The following is a 16,700-nucleotide window of genomic DNA, read 5'->3' as shown; positions in this document are numbered from 1 at the left end:
AAGCATCCTCATTCGATATGCCACAACATCTGGGAAAAGCAACATCCTTATAGATGCAGGAAAGTAAGTATCTATATTGGTGTTCTGTTTAATCTGCATTGTTATGGGTCATGACAGTGTTTCACCAATTAGTTTCTGTAATGCAGATTCTTCTACCACAGTGCTCTTCGATGGTTTCCAGCCTATGGGTTAGTTATTATCTTGTTTAGTGATTATTTATTATTTCATTTTAATTTAGTGGTGTAATTTTCTGCTGGTCACACTAGCTATCTGAGGGTCACAATATATGTATATGTAGTGGTTACATTTATGAAATGTCAAATTCGCATTGTGCAAATAGCAAAACTATCATTGACTGTCCTTTTTATTTTTAGAGACCTCTGATCTCTTTGTGTTGTTAGACCATACAATTTCCCACCACTTCTCCTGCAGACTCATTATTATGTTTTTAAAACATGTAACTAATATATAATTATTAGTTCTTGATCGAATATATGCTTATTATAATGTGTGTATATTAATTGGTTTATGTTTTTATAATGCAATAACTATCAATAATTTTAATTAGTTTAGTATTTTGAAGGTATAGCTATTAGAGGTTTAATTCGATCGGTTAGAATATTTTTGAACTTTTTGATTATATATGCTTGGTTTAGTTTAATATATGCACATATGTGTGGTTTTTATAAATTAATTGCTGCTACATGGATATATAGTTTTTCTGGTATGTTATTTAACTTTTTATTCTGGTATTTGAAGTTTTATTACTTAATAATTAATTAGACAAAATTTATCTGTTATATGAAATTTTTTCATGAATCAAAGTATATATATTTCAAATTATTAGTACATTTCATAGAGTAACTTTTATATGCATGCATTTTTACACTTATCACAAAAGGCTGCATTATGTATAAAACATATTAATCAGCTGATCTTTTTTGCCTCGTACTGTTTTTATTTTCTTTTCATTTAATTGGCTAACTGAAGTCTCAAGCTTCATGCCATCTCATTTAACACACACATATGTATAACCAAGTAAATATTTGAAAAACAAAAAACACACTAAAGAGGAATTAAAGCGATAAAAACAAGAGATATAAATAGATACTTGTTGACCGAGGTTTTCGGCAACTAGTAAAATAAGATTATAATAATGAGCTGTAAGAAAGCGAGATGAAGACTTTTTACGTGGTTGGGGCGTTAATGAGCCTTAGTCCACGAGCCACTGCTATTAATGGATATCTTTAATACAGATTTTACACTTGGGAGAATGTTTCTCTCTTTCATACAAGGAATGTTCTTGGTGAGTTTTTTCTCTTCTTGCTCTTTAGCAACCAAGATTCTCCGACCCCATTAAATGAGCTTTGAGGGGGTATTTATAGTGTTTTGGTGGGGCAATCCCTAGAATTGTTCTTACACATGTGTCTGTAAGTATCCATAAGGTTGGGCATTTCCGATGAATATACCATGGGTGATGCATGGTCAAATCCCTAGGTGCTGTAGGGTTTTTATGGAGAAGGTCCTTTTTGTCTTATGATTGACGTGACCCTTCGCAGAGTAGCCGTCGCTAGACTTAAATGATCATTACTGTAGCGCTGCTGTTTGGGGGTTGTGCTGTCAGACTTTATTGCGTGTTACAGTCCCAACACGCTTCCTCCCATGCAGCATTAAATGCGACTTGATCTCTCGGGAGAGACCTGACACGTCCCGGAGTGCCTTCAAGCTATGCTCACTTCCGGGAGTACCTTGTACTCCGGGTCTATCCTCCGGGATCCATGCGAATAACGCTTCCTGGTGTCATAAAAAGACTTAGCAGTTCTTCCCAAATAATTTGATCCACGTGTCCCCTCTTGACTGGTCCACGTATATTGGGCGAATTTAGGAGCAACATTTACCCCCCAAGCCTTGTTTACTTAGTAAAAATAAACCAAGGCTTGTTCAAGTGTCTCCAGTTGACTCCTCATTTCCCTAGCTCGAGCCTCGAGCGCGTGGGGGCACATTAAATGATGTTATTTAATGCGACAATACGCTTGTTCGCAGGAATGTTTCCAGCCGCCTCCTCGGTCTTATGATACGTCTTGGGGGCGCGTGAAGGTGTGTCTAATAATGGCATTAAATGCAGTGATTCACTTTTGCAGAGGTCGATTCGTTTCACGCCCCATGATTGATGCGGCGCATTGATGGTGTCAGGCGGATACTCAAACGTTTGCACCGCCTCAATGGTAGATTGATCTAGCCCGTTGATCTTTTGGGAATTCGAATCGTGCGTTTCCCCTGCCGTACGATTGGTAGGTGAAGACGCCTGTTCCTCATGCACTTTTGCCTATAAAAGCCACCATCTTTCCTTCATTTCGGTTACTTTCCATTCCTTACCATTTTTGCTTGAATTTCTCAGAGAGAAAATTCCTCGAAGTAGCACAAACTGCCCTAACACTTAAACACTTCCTGTAAGTTTCCAGTGTTCGGTTTTGCCAGTGCTTCTCAACTCTCGCTCAATCATACCCAGTACCCCCAGTTCAACAATCAACTGTAAGTTTTTTGCATCTTTAGATAATAACATGCTTACATTTATTTTGTTTGTTTTCTGGGTTTGCACTTAGAGATTTCTGGAGTGTGAGTGTTTGAGTTCTTCGAGTTCTGCTTTACGTTTCACTGTATTAGTTGTAGGCGTACAGTTTCGTTTGAAGAAGGCCGTGTATCCTTCGTTTAGCAATTGCTTAGGGCATAGGAAGACTTTTCTTTTCCTTTTTGCAAAACCACTTTTACTGCGATTTTACTGCACCCGACACTTGTTCAGGGATTCTCTTTTGAGTTTCCCAGGTGACACGTGTCCGGAGGGGGCCTCTTTCCAGCGGTTAGGGGACCCCCACTCCCTTTTTTCTGATTTAGGGTTTGGTATGGAGCCTAACTGCTGGGTTTTTTTTTTTATTTCTTTTGTTTTTCTCAGAGCATAACATGTCTGCTTCTGGCTCGAAGTCTTCAAAGAAGAAGGGGAAGAATATTGCCACCCTGGAGGAGGTTTCTCTGGGACCTGTTGCCCAGGAAGGGTACAAATCCCGCGCCACTGGTTGGGAGGCGGCCGAGCTCCAGTCGACCCTGACCTGCCCTCACCAGCTGGAGAACATCATTAATGTGGCTGGAATCAAACCCTCTACCTCAAGGACCTTCCACCGGCCTCCCCGTGACTCGGAGACGCCCAATCTCAATTATGATGGCTTCGGGGCTTGGAGTCAGACCCATCTGATGGCCGGTGCAATGCTCCCGCTCCAGGATTATTTTGTTAATTTTCTTGTATTTGTCGGCCTTGCGCCATACCAACTTATTCCTCAAGCTTACCGCCTGCTCTCAGGCTTATTTATTTTTTACTCGCGCGCGCCGGGGGTCTCCGGCCGGCGGAGATTTTGTATTTTTATGAACTTGTATCCGTCCCCAAGAAAGGGGACAAACTTAAGGACGGTTTTTATGGGTTCCGGATCCACCCTGCTAACGAAGGGGTGGTTCCGTATAATAGGCAGACTCATGTTAAGGAGTACCGCCACCGATTTTTCTTCTCCTCCGGTTTTAGGGCCGTGGACCATCCGGAGCTTCTCACGGAGTGGGTGCGGATCCCACCTTACCAGCGGACGCTCACCACTCAGGCTTTCCTTCGAAGGGCCCAAGCCTTCGCCTCCTACGACCATGCCGATCTTGACGTCGGGGGCCTGGTCACCACGGAGAATTGCAGGAAGGCTAAACTTATCCTTTCTCACCAATCCGTGGATGACTCCAACCTCTCCAAGGTTATCTGCCCTAACGTGAGGGCGCCGGTCGCGGAGAAGGCCTTCCGGGATGAGCTCATTGCCACGGCAGAGAAGAAGTACCAAGATTATCTCTGCCGGAAGGCCCAGGAGAAGGCGTATTCTAGTGCCCAGGCTGCCTCTGGGAGAGGGCTTCGCGTGGGGAGCCCGGTGGTGCGGAGGAGCCAAGCCATTGGCGGGAAGTCCGAGGCAAAATTTTTTGACAAGATTCTTCAAGAAGAGATTGGAGGTCCTTCCGTCGGGGGACCCCTTCGTCTTGAAGGTTCTTCGAGAACCGAACTTCCCGCCTCGGCCTTCGGTCCCCGAACCAAACTCGGGTGCTCCGTGCTAGCAAGACTTCGGTGCTGGTGGTAAGTCTCCTTTGATAATTCAGTATGTCCCTTCCGTTGATGAATATACCAGTCGTAGGCCCATAGGGTTCGACGAGCGTCTCCGTAGGTTTAAGATGCCGTCGACCCGGTGGGGGGATCATTTGAAGGAATTTTATTTCACAAACTTAGGAGATTACCTAGGTCGGTCCCGGATGGGCCCCGGCCCTCCGGAACCAATTCCCTTAGGTTCGTCGGCTTACATAGCGTCCAGCTGGTTTCGGCCCTCGGACAGTTATCTTGGAGATGATGCTGCCAGCATTAAAGTTCGGGACTTTGCTAGGGCCGAATTAGGGAGTCCGGGTAGGAGTAGTTTATTTGCTGCACCTTTTTGTAAGCAGTTTCTCACGAGCCTCTAACACTTGCTTATTTTATTGGAACAGGTACCTCCATGGATGCCATCCTGGAACAGCTTGCCGGGGTCCATACTCCGGTGGCTCCTCCGACTTTCACCCCCTCTCCCCCGGCCCCTTCCTTGAAGGTTTCTTCCGGCGCTCCTCCCGAAACCATCGACTTAGTGGATGACGAGGAGGTGCTTCCGGGAGAAGGCCAGGGGAAAGGGTGGGGCTTCTCGGAGGAAGCCGCCGAGGGTGCTGGAGAGCCTCAAGCCCTTCCAGTGGTAGCAGAGGAGGACGAGGAGGAGCCTGAAGTGGCTCTGATTCGCAAGCGTAAGGGCAAGATGATTGCCCAGGACGAGCCGAAGAGGCCTCGGAGGGCCGACACTCCCGCTCATGGCCTAGACGGCGGGGTTTCTCCGATGGAGGAAAATCCTGCTCCTCCTCACATTGATCTTACCCCGGTCCCGGGGGATGAGGTGAGGCAAGAGCTTCGCATAGCTAAACACAACTATGCTATGGATGAGTACTCCCGGGGGTACGCTGAGGTGGAGGCCCTTAGGAGGATTCTGCGGGCCGAGGTTGAGGCGAGTATCAATCATCCGGACTATCATGATCCGTGGAACCTCAATCTGGACCCTCTAACGGACTGGTTCTGTCCCCTCCTGGGGCCCACTTTGGCTCCCTTTGCCGCGGAAATGACCGGTGAGTTCGCTTCTCAGCTCACACGCTGTGCGCCCAAACAGTTCGCCACCTGTGCTTCTCTGAACTCCATCTTCCAGGTCCAGGACCTCAGCCATTCCCTCACAGTGGTAAGTACTTCGCAATTTCTTGCATTTCCTTTTTTGTTGTTTGCCTTTTGTTTTCTTCCTTTGAGAAGTTTTTTCTTATACCCCGTTATGGTTCAGCTTGCTGCTGAGGCTGGTCGCCTCTCCAGGAATGTCATAAACCACGGCTTCGCTCTGTCCGACTTTGGGGACATGAACGACGTCCGGAAGGTCCTCCAGGATCTCACGGCGGAGAGGCAGATCTATCAAGAGGCTGCCGAGCGCCAGGAAGCAGCGGCCAAGGCCAAGGAAGAGAAAGCCAAGGCCAGGGAGGAGGAGGCCATCCGGAGGGAGGCTCAGGCGGAGGACATGATCCAGGCCGAGGCCCAGCGGAGAGGCAGGATGGAGGCCCATCATCAGGAGGAGCTAAGGGCTCAAACCGAGGCTGCCGAGAAGGCTAGGCGGGATTTTCGGGAGGCCAGGGAGGCTTTGGACGAAATGGCCGCCAAGGTGAGGTCTCTAGAGGAGACTCACCAGTCGGATATCGAATCCAAGGCCGCTCTGGCTGCGGAGTTGAAGGAGCTTCGGGACTACAAAGATCAGTCTATCAGGAAGGCCAAGAGGGCCGAGCTCCTTTCTCCCGTCTCCTATGCCCGGTGCCCGAAGCGCTTTGATGATGGGCCTACATGGCTTGGGCCACCAATGATCAGAGTATCAAGCTTTCTTTCTATCCCAAACCCGAGGACATGATTGCCAAATTTCGGGAGAAGAAGAAGAGACTTGATGCTGAGCTTGAGGCACGGATCGGACCTCGTCTTCCGCCGCGGCGGCCGACCGAGCCGCCATATTATTGACCCAGATTGTACCCGTTCTCTTTATAACTCCTTTTTTTTTTCTTTGTCTATACTTGCTGCTGCCTTAGAACAATTTACTTACAGGCGGCAGCTTTTATTTGAAGGGGAGACAATTTAAGGCCTGTCCCCGGGCCATTTATATGTGTATGACCTAACCTTCGGGCTAGGATATTTTATTATTCTTATATATGTGCGATCTTTTTTTTTTTCACACTTTATATATTTCAACCTGTCCTTTGGCTCAGGGTTTCATACTTACGCTCTTTATTTTTGCGCATGTTTTTGACCTGCCCTTTGGGTCAGGATATTTTACTTAGCTTGACCTGCCCTTTGGGTCAGGATGTTTTACTTAGCTTGACCTGCCCTTTGGGTCAGGATATTTTACTTAGCTTGACCTGCCCTTTGGGTCAGGATATTTTACTTAGCTTGTTTTTGTTTGTCCGTGCGGTATACCCTAGTACCCCCCTGAGTGGCATAGAAACTTTGTTTTTAAGGCATTCAGCTTTATTTAATATAGAGGAGGCATACATTTGGACGGTACAAACCCTTTGAACAAAAGCTAAGTTTAATTCGCTACTGGTAATATTTTCTGAGGTGATCGGCATTCCAGGCTCTTGGGACAGTAGTTCCGTCCATTCTTTTCAGTTTGTAAGTGCCAGAACCGATTTCGTCCTCTATTTCATATGGTCCTTCCCAATTTGGTCCAAGTACCCCCACTCCGGGTTCTTGGGTGGCTGGGAAGACCCTTCTTAGGACCATGTCACCGATAGCGAATTTTCTGTTTTTAACCTTGGAGTTAAAATACTTGGTCACCTTCTTTTGATAAGCGGCCATCCGTATTTGGGACTCATCCCGGAGTTCTTCGACTTGATCCAGAGCTTCTTGGAGCAGGGCCTGAGTAGTGGCCGGATCGTAGGTCGTTCTCCTGTGGGATGGGAATAATGTTTCCACCGGGACCATTGCTTCACAACCGTATGCCATTGAGAACGGCGAGTGACCTATTGTGGTTCCTGGGGGTCGTCCGTAGGCCCACAATACCCTTGGCAATTCTTCGGGCCGCTATATTTACAAGCCGCCAGCCTTCTTTTTCAAGGTGACCTTTAGGATTTTATTGACTGCCTCCGCCTGGCCGTTTGTTTGAGGCCGGCTACCGCGGAGAAGCTTTTCACTACTCCGTGTTGGTTGCGAAGTCGCAAATTCCTCGCAATCAAATTGCTTTCCATTGTCTGAGACTATTTTGTGAGGTAAGCCATATCGACACACTATGTTTTTGATAACAAAGTCCAACGCCTTCTTAGCGGTTATTGTCTTCATAGGCTCAGCCTCTGTCCACTTGGTGAAGTAGTCTACTGCTACTATTGCATACTTTACTCCTCCTTTTCCCGTAGGTAGAGACCCGATGAGATCTATGCCCCAGACCGCGAAGGGCCGGGGGCTTGTCATCGCCGTGATCTCATTTGGAGGAGCTCTCGGTATGTTCGCGTACCTTTGGCACGAGTCACACTTTTGGACATAGTCTATACAATCTTTTTTCATTGTTGGCCAGAAGTATCCCTGCCTCAATATTTTCTTTGAGAGGCTGGGTCCTCCCGTATGATCTCCACAGAACCCTTCATGGACCTCCAGCATGATTTGTCTAGCTTCAGGGTCCGATACACACCTTAAATAAGGCATGCTGAGTCCTCTTCGGTAGAGAATTTGATCCATCATTACATAACGATGAGCACGATACCGAATCTTTCGAGACAAAGGCCCTCTCTTGGGGCAACTCACCCGTGGTTATGTATTTTATGATGGGGACCATCCAAATGGGTTCTTGCCCAACCGTTTGTGTGGTCTCTTTTATTTTGATGCTTGGCTCTGCCAAGCGTTCCACTGGTACTACCCCCAGCTCTTCGATCTCACTGTCCGAGGCTAACTTAGCCAGACAGTCCGCGTGAGCGTTCTTTTCTCGGGGGATTCTTTCTATTTTATAGTCGGTGAACTCGTGGAGCAGTTCTCGGACTATTGTTACGTACGCGGCCATCCTTTCGCCGCGGGTTTGATATTCTCCGGATACCTGGTTTACGACCAGCTGAGAATCGCTGTAGACTTCCACCCTCTTGGCTCCTACAGCTTTAGCCAACTTTAGCCCTGCTATCAGGGCCTCATATTCGGCTTCATTATTCGAAGCTGTGAAGTTGAATCGGAGTGCTGCCTGGAGCCGTAACCCAGTAGGTGATATCATAGCCACTCCGGCTCCTGAACCGTTTTCATTAGAAGCCCCATCCACAAATACTCTCCAAGTGGGGATGGGTGGCTCCGGTGTATTGGCTGTTGCCTCGGCTTCATTACATTCGGTGATGAAGTCCGCCAAGGCTTGGCCTTTTACGGAAATCCGGGGCACGTAATGCAAGTCGAACTGACTTAGTTCCATTGCCCATTTGAGAAGTCTTCCGGAGGCTTCAGGTTTCTGGAGAACTTGCCGGAGTGGATGATTAGTCAAAATTCTGATCGGATGGGCTTGGAAGTATGGTCTCAACTTCCGTGAAGCCATCAGGAGGCAGAATACTAGCTTTTCAATGACCGGGTACCTCGTCTCGGCCCCTATCATGCGTTTACTAACATAGTACACGGGGTGCTGGATCTTTTCTTCCTCCCGGACCAATGCAAGATCGACCGCATGTTCGGAGACGGCCAAGTAAAGGAACAAGTCTTCTCCAAGGACGGGCTTTGACAGGATAGGAGGTTTAGCCATATGGTCTTTTAACCTTTTGAATGCCTCCTCGCATTCATCCGTCCATTCAAACTTTTGGCATTTCTTCAGTATGTTGAAGAAGGGTATGCACTTGTCCGTGGATCGTGAGATAAAACGGCTCAATGCGGCCACCTTTCCGGTCAAACTTTGCACGTCCTTATGTTTCTTGGGGGATGGCATGTCCAAGAGAGCTTGGATTTTCTCCGGGTTTGCCTCGATCCCCCTCTGGCTGACTATGAAGCCCAGGAATTTTCCCGACTTGACCCCGAAGGTACACTTTTTCGGATTGAGCTTCATGCCGTATCTCCGGACGACTTCGAAACATTCTTCTAAGTCGTTTGCATGGCTATTGCATGCTTTGGATTTGACGAGCATGTCGTCTACATATACTTCCATGTTTCGTCCCAGAAGGCTTTTAAACATCCGGTTAACCATTCTTTGATAGGTTGCTCCGGCGTTTTTCAGTCCGAAAGGCATGACTAGGTAACAGTATACCCCCTTATCGGTCCCCGAAGCTAGTGCACTCCAGTCCGCCGTATGCATCTTTATTTGATTGTACCCGCATAGGCATCCATGAAAGATAGTAGTTTAAATCCGGAGGTGGCGTCCACCATCCGGTCAATCCCGGCAGCGGAAAGCAGTCCTTTGGGCAGGCTTTGTTTAGATCTGTGAAATCTATGCAAACCCGCCAAGTCCCGTTTGGCTTGGGCACCAGGACCGGATTGGCTAGCCATTCCGGATAGTATACGTCGCGGATCATGCTATTGGACAAAAGTTTATCCACCTCTTTCTCTAAGGCCTCGGCTTTCGCCGAGTCGAGCGGGCGTCTCTTTTGCTGTATAGGAGGCATATCCGGGTTGACGTTGAGGACATGGGTGATGACATGAGGGCTGATGCCGGTCATGTCCTCTTGGCGCCATGCAAAAATGTCAATGGCGCCCTTCAGTGTTTTTATTATTTTATCCTTTTCCTCCGGATCTAGGCCTCTCCCTATCCGGAGTACTTTGGTGGAGTCGTCGTCGCACACTGGTACCTCTTCGACGTCCTCCATTGGTTCTACGACCCTTTCAGATCCTATACGAGGATCCAACTCGTCTTCTTCAGCCTTCTCTGCTTCAGGGGGCCCCCGGACCATGAGCACTGGCAAGTGGGTGGCAACGTTGTAACATTGCCTGGCCTCTCCTTGATTTCCCCTCACCGTTCCGACTCCGGCTTCCTGGGTAGGAAATTTTAGGCATAGGTGTCGGATAGAAGTTATTGCACCAAAGTCGACGAGGGCCGGTCGGCCTAAGATTGCGTTGTAGGTCGTTGGACGCCTACTACCACGAAGGTGCAATACTTGAACGTGCTCGGGGAGTATCCGGCACAGGTAACTGGGAGCCTGACTTTTCCCATCGGGATTAGAGTTGTCCCGTTAAACCCTGTGAGCTGCGATCCGCTAGGAGAGAGGTCCCGGTCGGTCAACCCTATCGCAGTGAAGGCCTCTTTGAAGAGCAGGTTCACGGAACTTCCATTGTCAATCAGGACCCTAGCCACTACTTTATTTGCAATGGGGGTCTCTATGACCAGCGGGTCGTGATGAGGAAAACGCACTGTCTTGGCGTCCTCTTCCGTGAACGTTATGGGCTGGTCCATTAGCCGAGGCCTTTGAGCTGGGAGTTGAGTGACCTCCCACACCTCACTGTGCCTTGCGGCCTCGGCGTATCTTTTTCGCTCCTTTCGAGTGTTTCCTCCGATATGGGGACCTCCGGAGATCATGGCTATCCGTCCATTAGACCGGGGCAGTAGTCCGGGTATATGTTGGGCGTCACTGCGGAGCACTCGGAGGCAATGCTCCCGCCGTACCCCCGGTGTTCCCGAAGGCATGCCCCCGCCACCTCGCCCGGGTTAAGGTGGGGTAACCTATTCTTGATCCACTCATAGAGGTGGCCCAACCGGATCAGATTCTCAATCTCATCTTTGAGATTTTTACACTCGTTGGTGCTGTGGCCAATGTCGTTGTGATATTCGCACCTTTTACTCGGATCTCTCCGGGAGCTGTCCCTGTACAATGGCTGGGGTCTCAGGTAATGCGTATTCTGCCTTGTGGCAAAATAGACATGTTCCTGAGAGTCCGTGAGCTCTGTGTACTGGGTGTATTGGGGTGTGTACCCCTTCTTTTGGCGCTTCTCTCCCGTTCGGGTGCTGCCCTTGGAAGACCTCTTGCTTCTAGACCCTTGGGTAGGGCCTGTTAAGCTAGCGGTTGGGGCAGCCTGTGAAGGAGCCCGTCCATTCACCCCGGACGGATTGCCGTAATGGGAAGATGCCGGGCAGTAGCTTGGTTGTATCCGGAGTAGCAAAACCGTATGCCACTAACCGGAGGGGTCGCGGTCCGGACAAGCACCGAGGCGATACTCCGGCATGTATCCTGCTATCCCGGTGGGATAATAGCCTCCGTAAGCCACGATCTGGGCTTCTTCGAGGTTAATATATTTTTGGACTCGCTTCTGGAAGTCCTGAAGGCTAGCAGCGCCTTCTTGCTGTAGTTCGTTCCAGAAGGGAGTCCCAGTGCGGATTCCTGCTTGGAGAAGCGCGAGCTGTTGTCCGTCGTCGACCTTCTTGGTCTTCGAGGCTTCCTCTCGGAACCTCTTGATGTAATTCTTTAAGGTCTCGGTGGGTAGTTGCTTAATGTTGGTCAAGGCACTAACCTCCAAATTGACCTTCCTGGCGGCGACAAATTGTCTCCGGAGGTTGGTTTGGAGTTTGTTCCAACACCCCACCGATCGTGGTTCTAGTTTCTTGAACCATTCCTCCGCCGAACCGCTCAGAGTGAGGGGGAAGCATAGGCATTTGGCGTCATTGCTGACCCGCATGACTGTCATGACTCGGTTGAATCGTGACAAATGATCACTGGGGTCGGAGTTCCCAGTATATGCCGCCATTTCGGGCATTTTGAAGTTTTTAGGGAGCTCCGCCTCCAGGATATGCTTGGCACAAGGCTCCCGGTCCTCACTGTCCGAGTCGGAGTCATCTCCCTTCTGCCTCCGGGAGACTCGGGCAATATCTTTTCGAAGGATGGCAAGCTCTGCCATAATCCCTTCGTTTACAGTACCCGAGGAGACTTCGGGTCTGTATCTTTTTTGATCAAGGTGATCCCGGAGGTCACCTTGATTCCCATTGATTTGATTTCTCAGATCAATGGGTGGACATCTCTGTCCTCCTCTTCCTCTACCCCCTGGTTCCTGGTGCACGGAAACGCTTTTCCGGTCCCCTCGATCCTGAGGGCCAAGACTCCCTCTTTGGGGCTTGCCCCTCTGCGGACCTTTCCCTTTAGGGAAATCTGAGCGGACCTTACGCGGATCCTGCGCCTTTTTCTTTCGACCAGGGGCAGAAGTAGGGTTTTTTGTTTGGTTTTCCTCAGCAGGGTGCCTTATAGGGCTAGGTTCCCTAGGCCTTTGCTGCTGGGAATTAGGCGAAGACGTAGCTGGGTCCCTGTCGAGTCCAGCGGCCATTGCCTTGGGATGCACGTGAATGCCAGCCGCCTCCATGGCTTTCTGCATGGCTAGCATCACCTCATGCATCTTTTGATTTTGCACTTTCTGAGCTTCGATCTCAGCTTCGTGATCGATAGCTTTTTGTCTGAGGAGCACCAGCTCTTGGTAGCTTCCATCATCGTAAGCGTACTCGTCGAGGTGTTCCTCGTGGTTTTCATCTGGAACTTCTTCCTCGGACTCCTCTGCTGCCCTTGAGGCTACATCCTCTTCATTGGGATCTTGAGCATCTTCTAGAGGGCGAGGGTGACGTGTAGCTCTTGTCTCCACCATTATTGTGAAGTTAAATGCTTGTTGTGAAGCAGCTTTCCTCAGCTCTCAATGAAAGCACCAAAATGTTGACCGAGGTTTTCGGCAACTAGTAAAATAAGATTATAATAATGAGCTGTAAGAAAGCGAGATGAAGACTTTTTACGTGGTTGGGGCGTTAATGAGCCTTAGTCCACGAGCCACTGCTATTAATGGATATCTTTAATACAGATTTTACACTTGGGAGAATGTTTCTCTCTTTCATACAAGGAATGTTCTTGGTGAGTTTTTTCTCTTCTTGCTCTTTAGCAACCAAGATTCTCCGACCCCATTAAATGAGCTTTGAGGGGGTATTTATAGTGTTTTGGTGGGGCAATCCCTAGAATTGTTCTTACACATGTGTCTGTAAGTATCCATAAGGTTGGGCATTTCCGATGAATATACCATGGGTGATGCATGGTCAAATCCCTAGGTGCTGTAGGGTTTTTATGGAGAAGGTCCTTTTTGTCTTATGATTGACGTGACCCTTCGCAGAGTAGCCGTCGCTAGACTTAAATGATCATTACTGTAGCGCCGTCGTTGGGGGTTGTGCCGTCGTACTTTATTGCGTGTTACGGTCCCAACACGCTTCCTCCCATGCAGCATTAAATGCGACTTGATCTCTCGGGAGAGACCTGACACGTCCCGGAGTGCCTTCAAGCTATGCTCACTTCCGGGAGTACCTTGTACTCCGGGTCTATCCTCCGGGATCCATGCGAATAACGCTTCCTGGTGTCATAAAAAGACTTAGCAGTTCTTCCCAAATAATTTGATCCACGTGTCCCCTCTTGACTGGTCCACGTATATTGGGCGAATTTAGGAGCAACAATACTAATAGAATATTTATATGCATAAAACATATAGGCATTCGAAAGCTACTACCTGGTAATTAATTAATTAGATACTAATTAATAACAATAACTTGTTGCTTAATTAGAAAGTAAAATAAAGCTTGAAATTCTAAAGATATAATTAATAAGCTATATCTATTTGTATCTGGTCTTTTCTTCCTTTGTGCTCTCTCTTTAATTATAATGTCCAATCTATGATTACATGACTTTTGAGTACAATAATTAAGTGCGTAGTTACTTGGAGATATCTCAATTGATTGGGTGTGTGAATGTGTGGGAGATGTATAGAGAGGGGTTGAAATCTCCATTATAACATTTGAATAACAATGTCTATATTATAGGTTTATATACACAATTATGACATTCTTAACAATTAGTTATATAAAACATATCGTTTATAAAATAATTTACAATTAGTTACTGAATTCTTAAACAAAAACTACTAGAACTTATATAAAACTAATATTTACGTGGCTCGCCACGTAACTCTCATCTAGTATATATATCTTTATATATTAAAAGTGCCTATCTAACGGCATTTCTTGGTTTAACAGAATATTCTTAAAAATAAAAAGAATATTCTGTTAAATTTAACGATTAGGTTTCATCTCCCGTTAACAAATAAACCCAATAATTAAATTAAAAAAATTAAACAATCTTTTAAATATTAATAATCTCTTTTTAAATTAAAAAAATCATCTTAGCCACATATTTCTCTAACAAACGTATCTAATCTATAAAGATCTTTATTTGACTAATTCATATATATTTGGTTTTGGCTTATCTTCGTAACCAGCATTTATGACTATTGTTTAATGTTCTGCCCACAATAAACAATAAAGATATATTGGGCTTAATAAAACCAAAAAAATGGCAGGCTCATCACAATATATTTTGGTAATAAGTCTTTGCTGCATTGGCTTTTTGGCTGGAGGGTTTGCTCAGCTCACTCCATTTTTTTACATGCAAAGCTGCCCAAGTGTGACCAATATTGTTGGAGGGGTCATTCAACAAGCTCTGCAGACTGATCCTCGTATTGCTGCCAGTCTCATTCGTCTTCACTTCCACGATTGCTTTGTTATTGTATATACATATTAAACACTCTTATCTTAATTAGTATAAGCGATGTTTTTTTTTTCAGTTTGTCTATACTGTATATATATATATTTTAATATTGATGATAATATAATTTCCTTTTAAAAAATATATATTGCTAATATAATTTTAATGTTGTAGGGTTGTGATGGATCGCTATTGTTGGACAGCACTGATACAATAGTGAGCGAAAAAGAAGGTTTTGGAAATATTAACTTGGCTAGAGGTTTTGAAGTTGTGGTTAATATTAAAACTGCCGTTGAGAATGCTTGTCCTGGTGTTGTCTCTTGTGCTGATATTCTAGCCATCGCAGCTGAAGAATTTGTGCGCTTGGTAAATACAAATAATTAAGGGCATTTTACATAAATGTATACATTTTTTTAAATAATTACAAAAAATGTGCAAAAAAACACAATTTTAAAAATATACACATTTCAAAACATATTTACAAAAATTCATACATATTTTTAATTAAATTATAATAAATATATTAATGATTTAACTTTCTATATATAGATTTGTATAAAAAATATTTATAACCAATTGATATGATATTAATGAAAAGGCCACAACTAATTAGCAAAATATATATATTAATAATTAAAAAACATAAAAGATTCTAATTATAAATTTGTTATCATACAACTCACGTGAATATCATAACTGTTATATTTTTAAAATTGAAATCATATATAATCATAATTGCAAGGGAAATGAAAACTAATTATGATATTATTTTAATAATCTGATTATGTTATATGATTATTAAAAAACTTATAGCTATACGTATATTATCATAATCTAATCATAATTATCAAATTCTAATTATGTTATATGATTATTAAAAAGATTATATTATCAGATTTTATTGGAAAAATATTAAAAATTGATATTAATTATACATATGATCATATCAAGCCAATTTAATATATTTTAATGTTAATTAACATATATTTTGAATTAGTGATATATATATATGTTCCATATTTTACTTTTCATTCATTCATTCTTTTTTATTTTATATATGTTGTTTTTTTTTCTTTTTTTTTGGTGGTGTTTCTTATTATGTTTTGTTGTGTATGGTATTGTAATATTTTTTTAATATGTTTATATGTTTTTAGTGTTTTTTTTAAATTTATATATGTTTTTGTTAAACTTGATGGGTTGTTTTTGTTTATTTTTTTTAATGTATTTTTTTGGTGGAAGAATTATTCATGCTCCATTTATAAAGGTCCTTTTTTTTTTGGTATTTTTATCTTTTTTAGTTGTTTTTTTTTTTTGGTGTTTCTTATTATGTTTTGTTGTGTATCGCATTGTAATATTTTTTTTAATATTGTTTATTTATTTTTAGTGTTTTTTTTTTAAAATTTATATATGTTTTTGTTAATCTTGATGAGTTGTTTTTGTTTATTTTTTTAATGTATTTTTTTGGTGGAAGAATTATTCATGCTCCATCTATAAATGTCATTTCTTTGTTTTTTTTATCTTTGTTAGTTGTTTTTTTTCTTTTGTTGTTTTGTGGTTTTTTTATTATGTTTTGTTGTGTATTGTGTTGTAATATTTTTTTAATATTGTTTATTTGGTTTTAGTATTTTTTTTTTTTTAATTTATATATGTTTTTGTTAAACTTGATGGGTTATTTTTGTTTATTTTTTAATGTATTTTTTTCGCTTTTTATTATTAATTTAAAACTGTTTATTATTTTTAATCGTTAATTATTTTTTTATGTCTTATATTTAAAATATTACATCTGTATATTTTTTATAAATCATCTTCTCATCTATGTTATTGTTTTGTTTATTTTTTGGTTTTATTTTTTTTTCATGTGTGTATTTTAAGTACTTTTCATATAAATTTATTCATCGTGTTTATTTTCATGTGTTTATTTATATTAGGATTAGGATTTTTATTTCATGTGTTAATCAATAAAATTATGATTATATATGTTTTAAATTTTAAAAATATTGCATTTATGTTATAAATGATGTTGCCGTGAGTTGTATGAGAACAACAAATAATATTGTTTATAAATAGAATTTTTAAATTATTAATATACAAATTTTGTTAATTAGTTG

General features: G+C 43.7%; 1 protein-coding gene and 1 long non-coding RNA gene across 2 annotated transcripts; both read left to right on the top strand.

The window, feature by feature from the left end:
• On the top strand, positions 1 to 365 carry LOC133029224 (uncharacterized). The gene is made up of 2 exons (XR_009683375.1): positions 1 to 63; positions 147 to 365. It is a non-coding gene; the product is annotated as an uncharacterized LOC133029224 (long non-coding RNA).
• Positions 366 to 14,323: 13,958 nt separating this feature from the next.
• LOC133033463 (peroxidase 15-like) lies at positions 14,324 to 15,533 on the top strand. The gene is made up of 2 exons (XM_061108188.1): positions 14,324 to 14,613; positions 14,767 to 15,533. Exons 1-2 carry the CDS (start codon positions 14,401 to 14,403, stop codon positions 14,974 to 14,976), a joined length of 423 nt encoding a protein of 140 aa, XP_060964171.1. The 5' UTR covers positions 14,324 to 14,400; the 3' UTR covers positions 14,977 to 15,533.
• Positions 15,534 to 16,700: the final 1,167 nt, after the last annotated feature.

The sequence above is a fragment of the Cannabis sativa genome, chromosome 1 (genome assembly GCF_029168945.1).
Source record: "Cannabis sativa cultivar Pink pepper isolate KNU-18-1 chromosome 1, ASM2916894v1, whole genome shotgun sequence".
Classification (NCBI taxonomy): domain Eukaryota; kingdom Viridiplantae; phylum Streptophyta; class Magnoliopsida; order Rosales; family Cannabaceae; genus Cannabis; species Cannabis sativa.
This window is presented reverse-complemented; position numbering and strand designations above follow the sequence as displayed.

What these genes read in the sequence shown, in the direction of transcription:
- LOC133033463 (XM_061108188.1), top strand. Translation starts at nt 14,401, where the DNA reads ATGGCAGGCTCATCACAATATATTTTGGTAATAAGTCTTTGCTGCATT. An exon ending in TCCACGATTGCTTTGTTATT is followed by an intron (nt 14,614 to 14,766) that starts GTATATACATAT and finishes TTAATGTTGTAG; the next exon opens with GGTTGTGATGGATCGCTATT.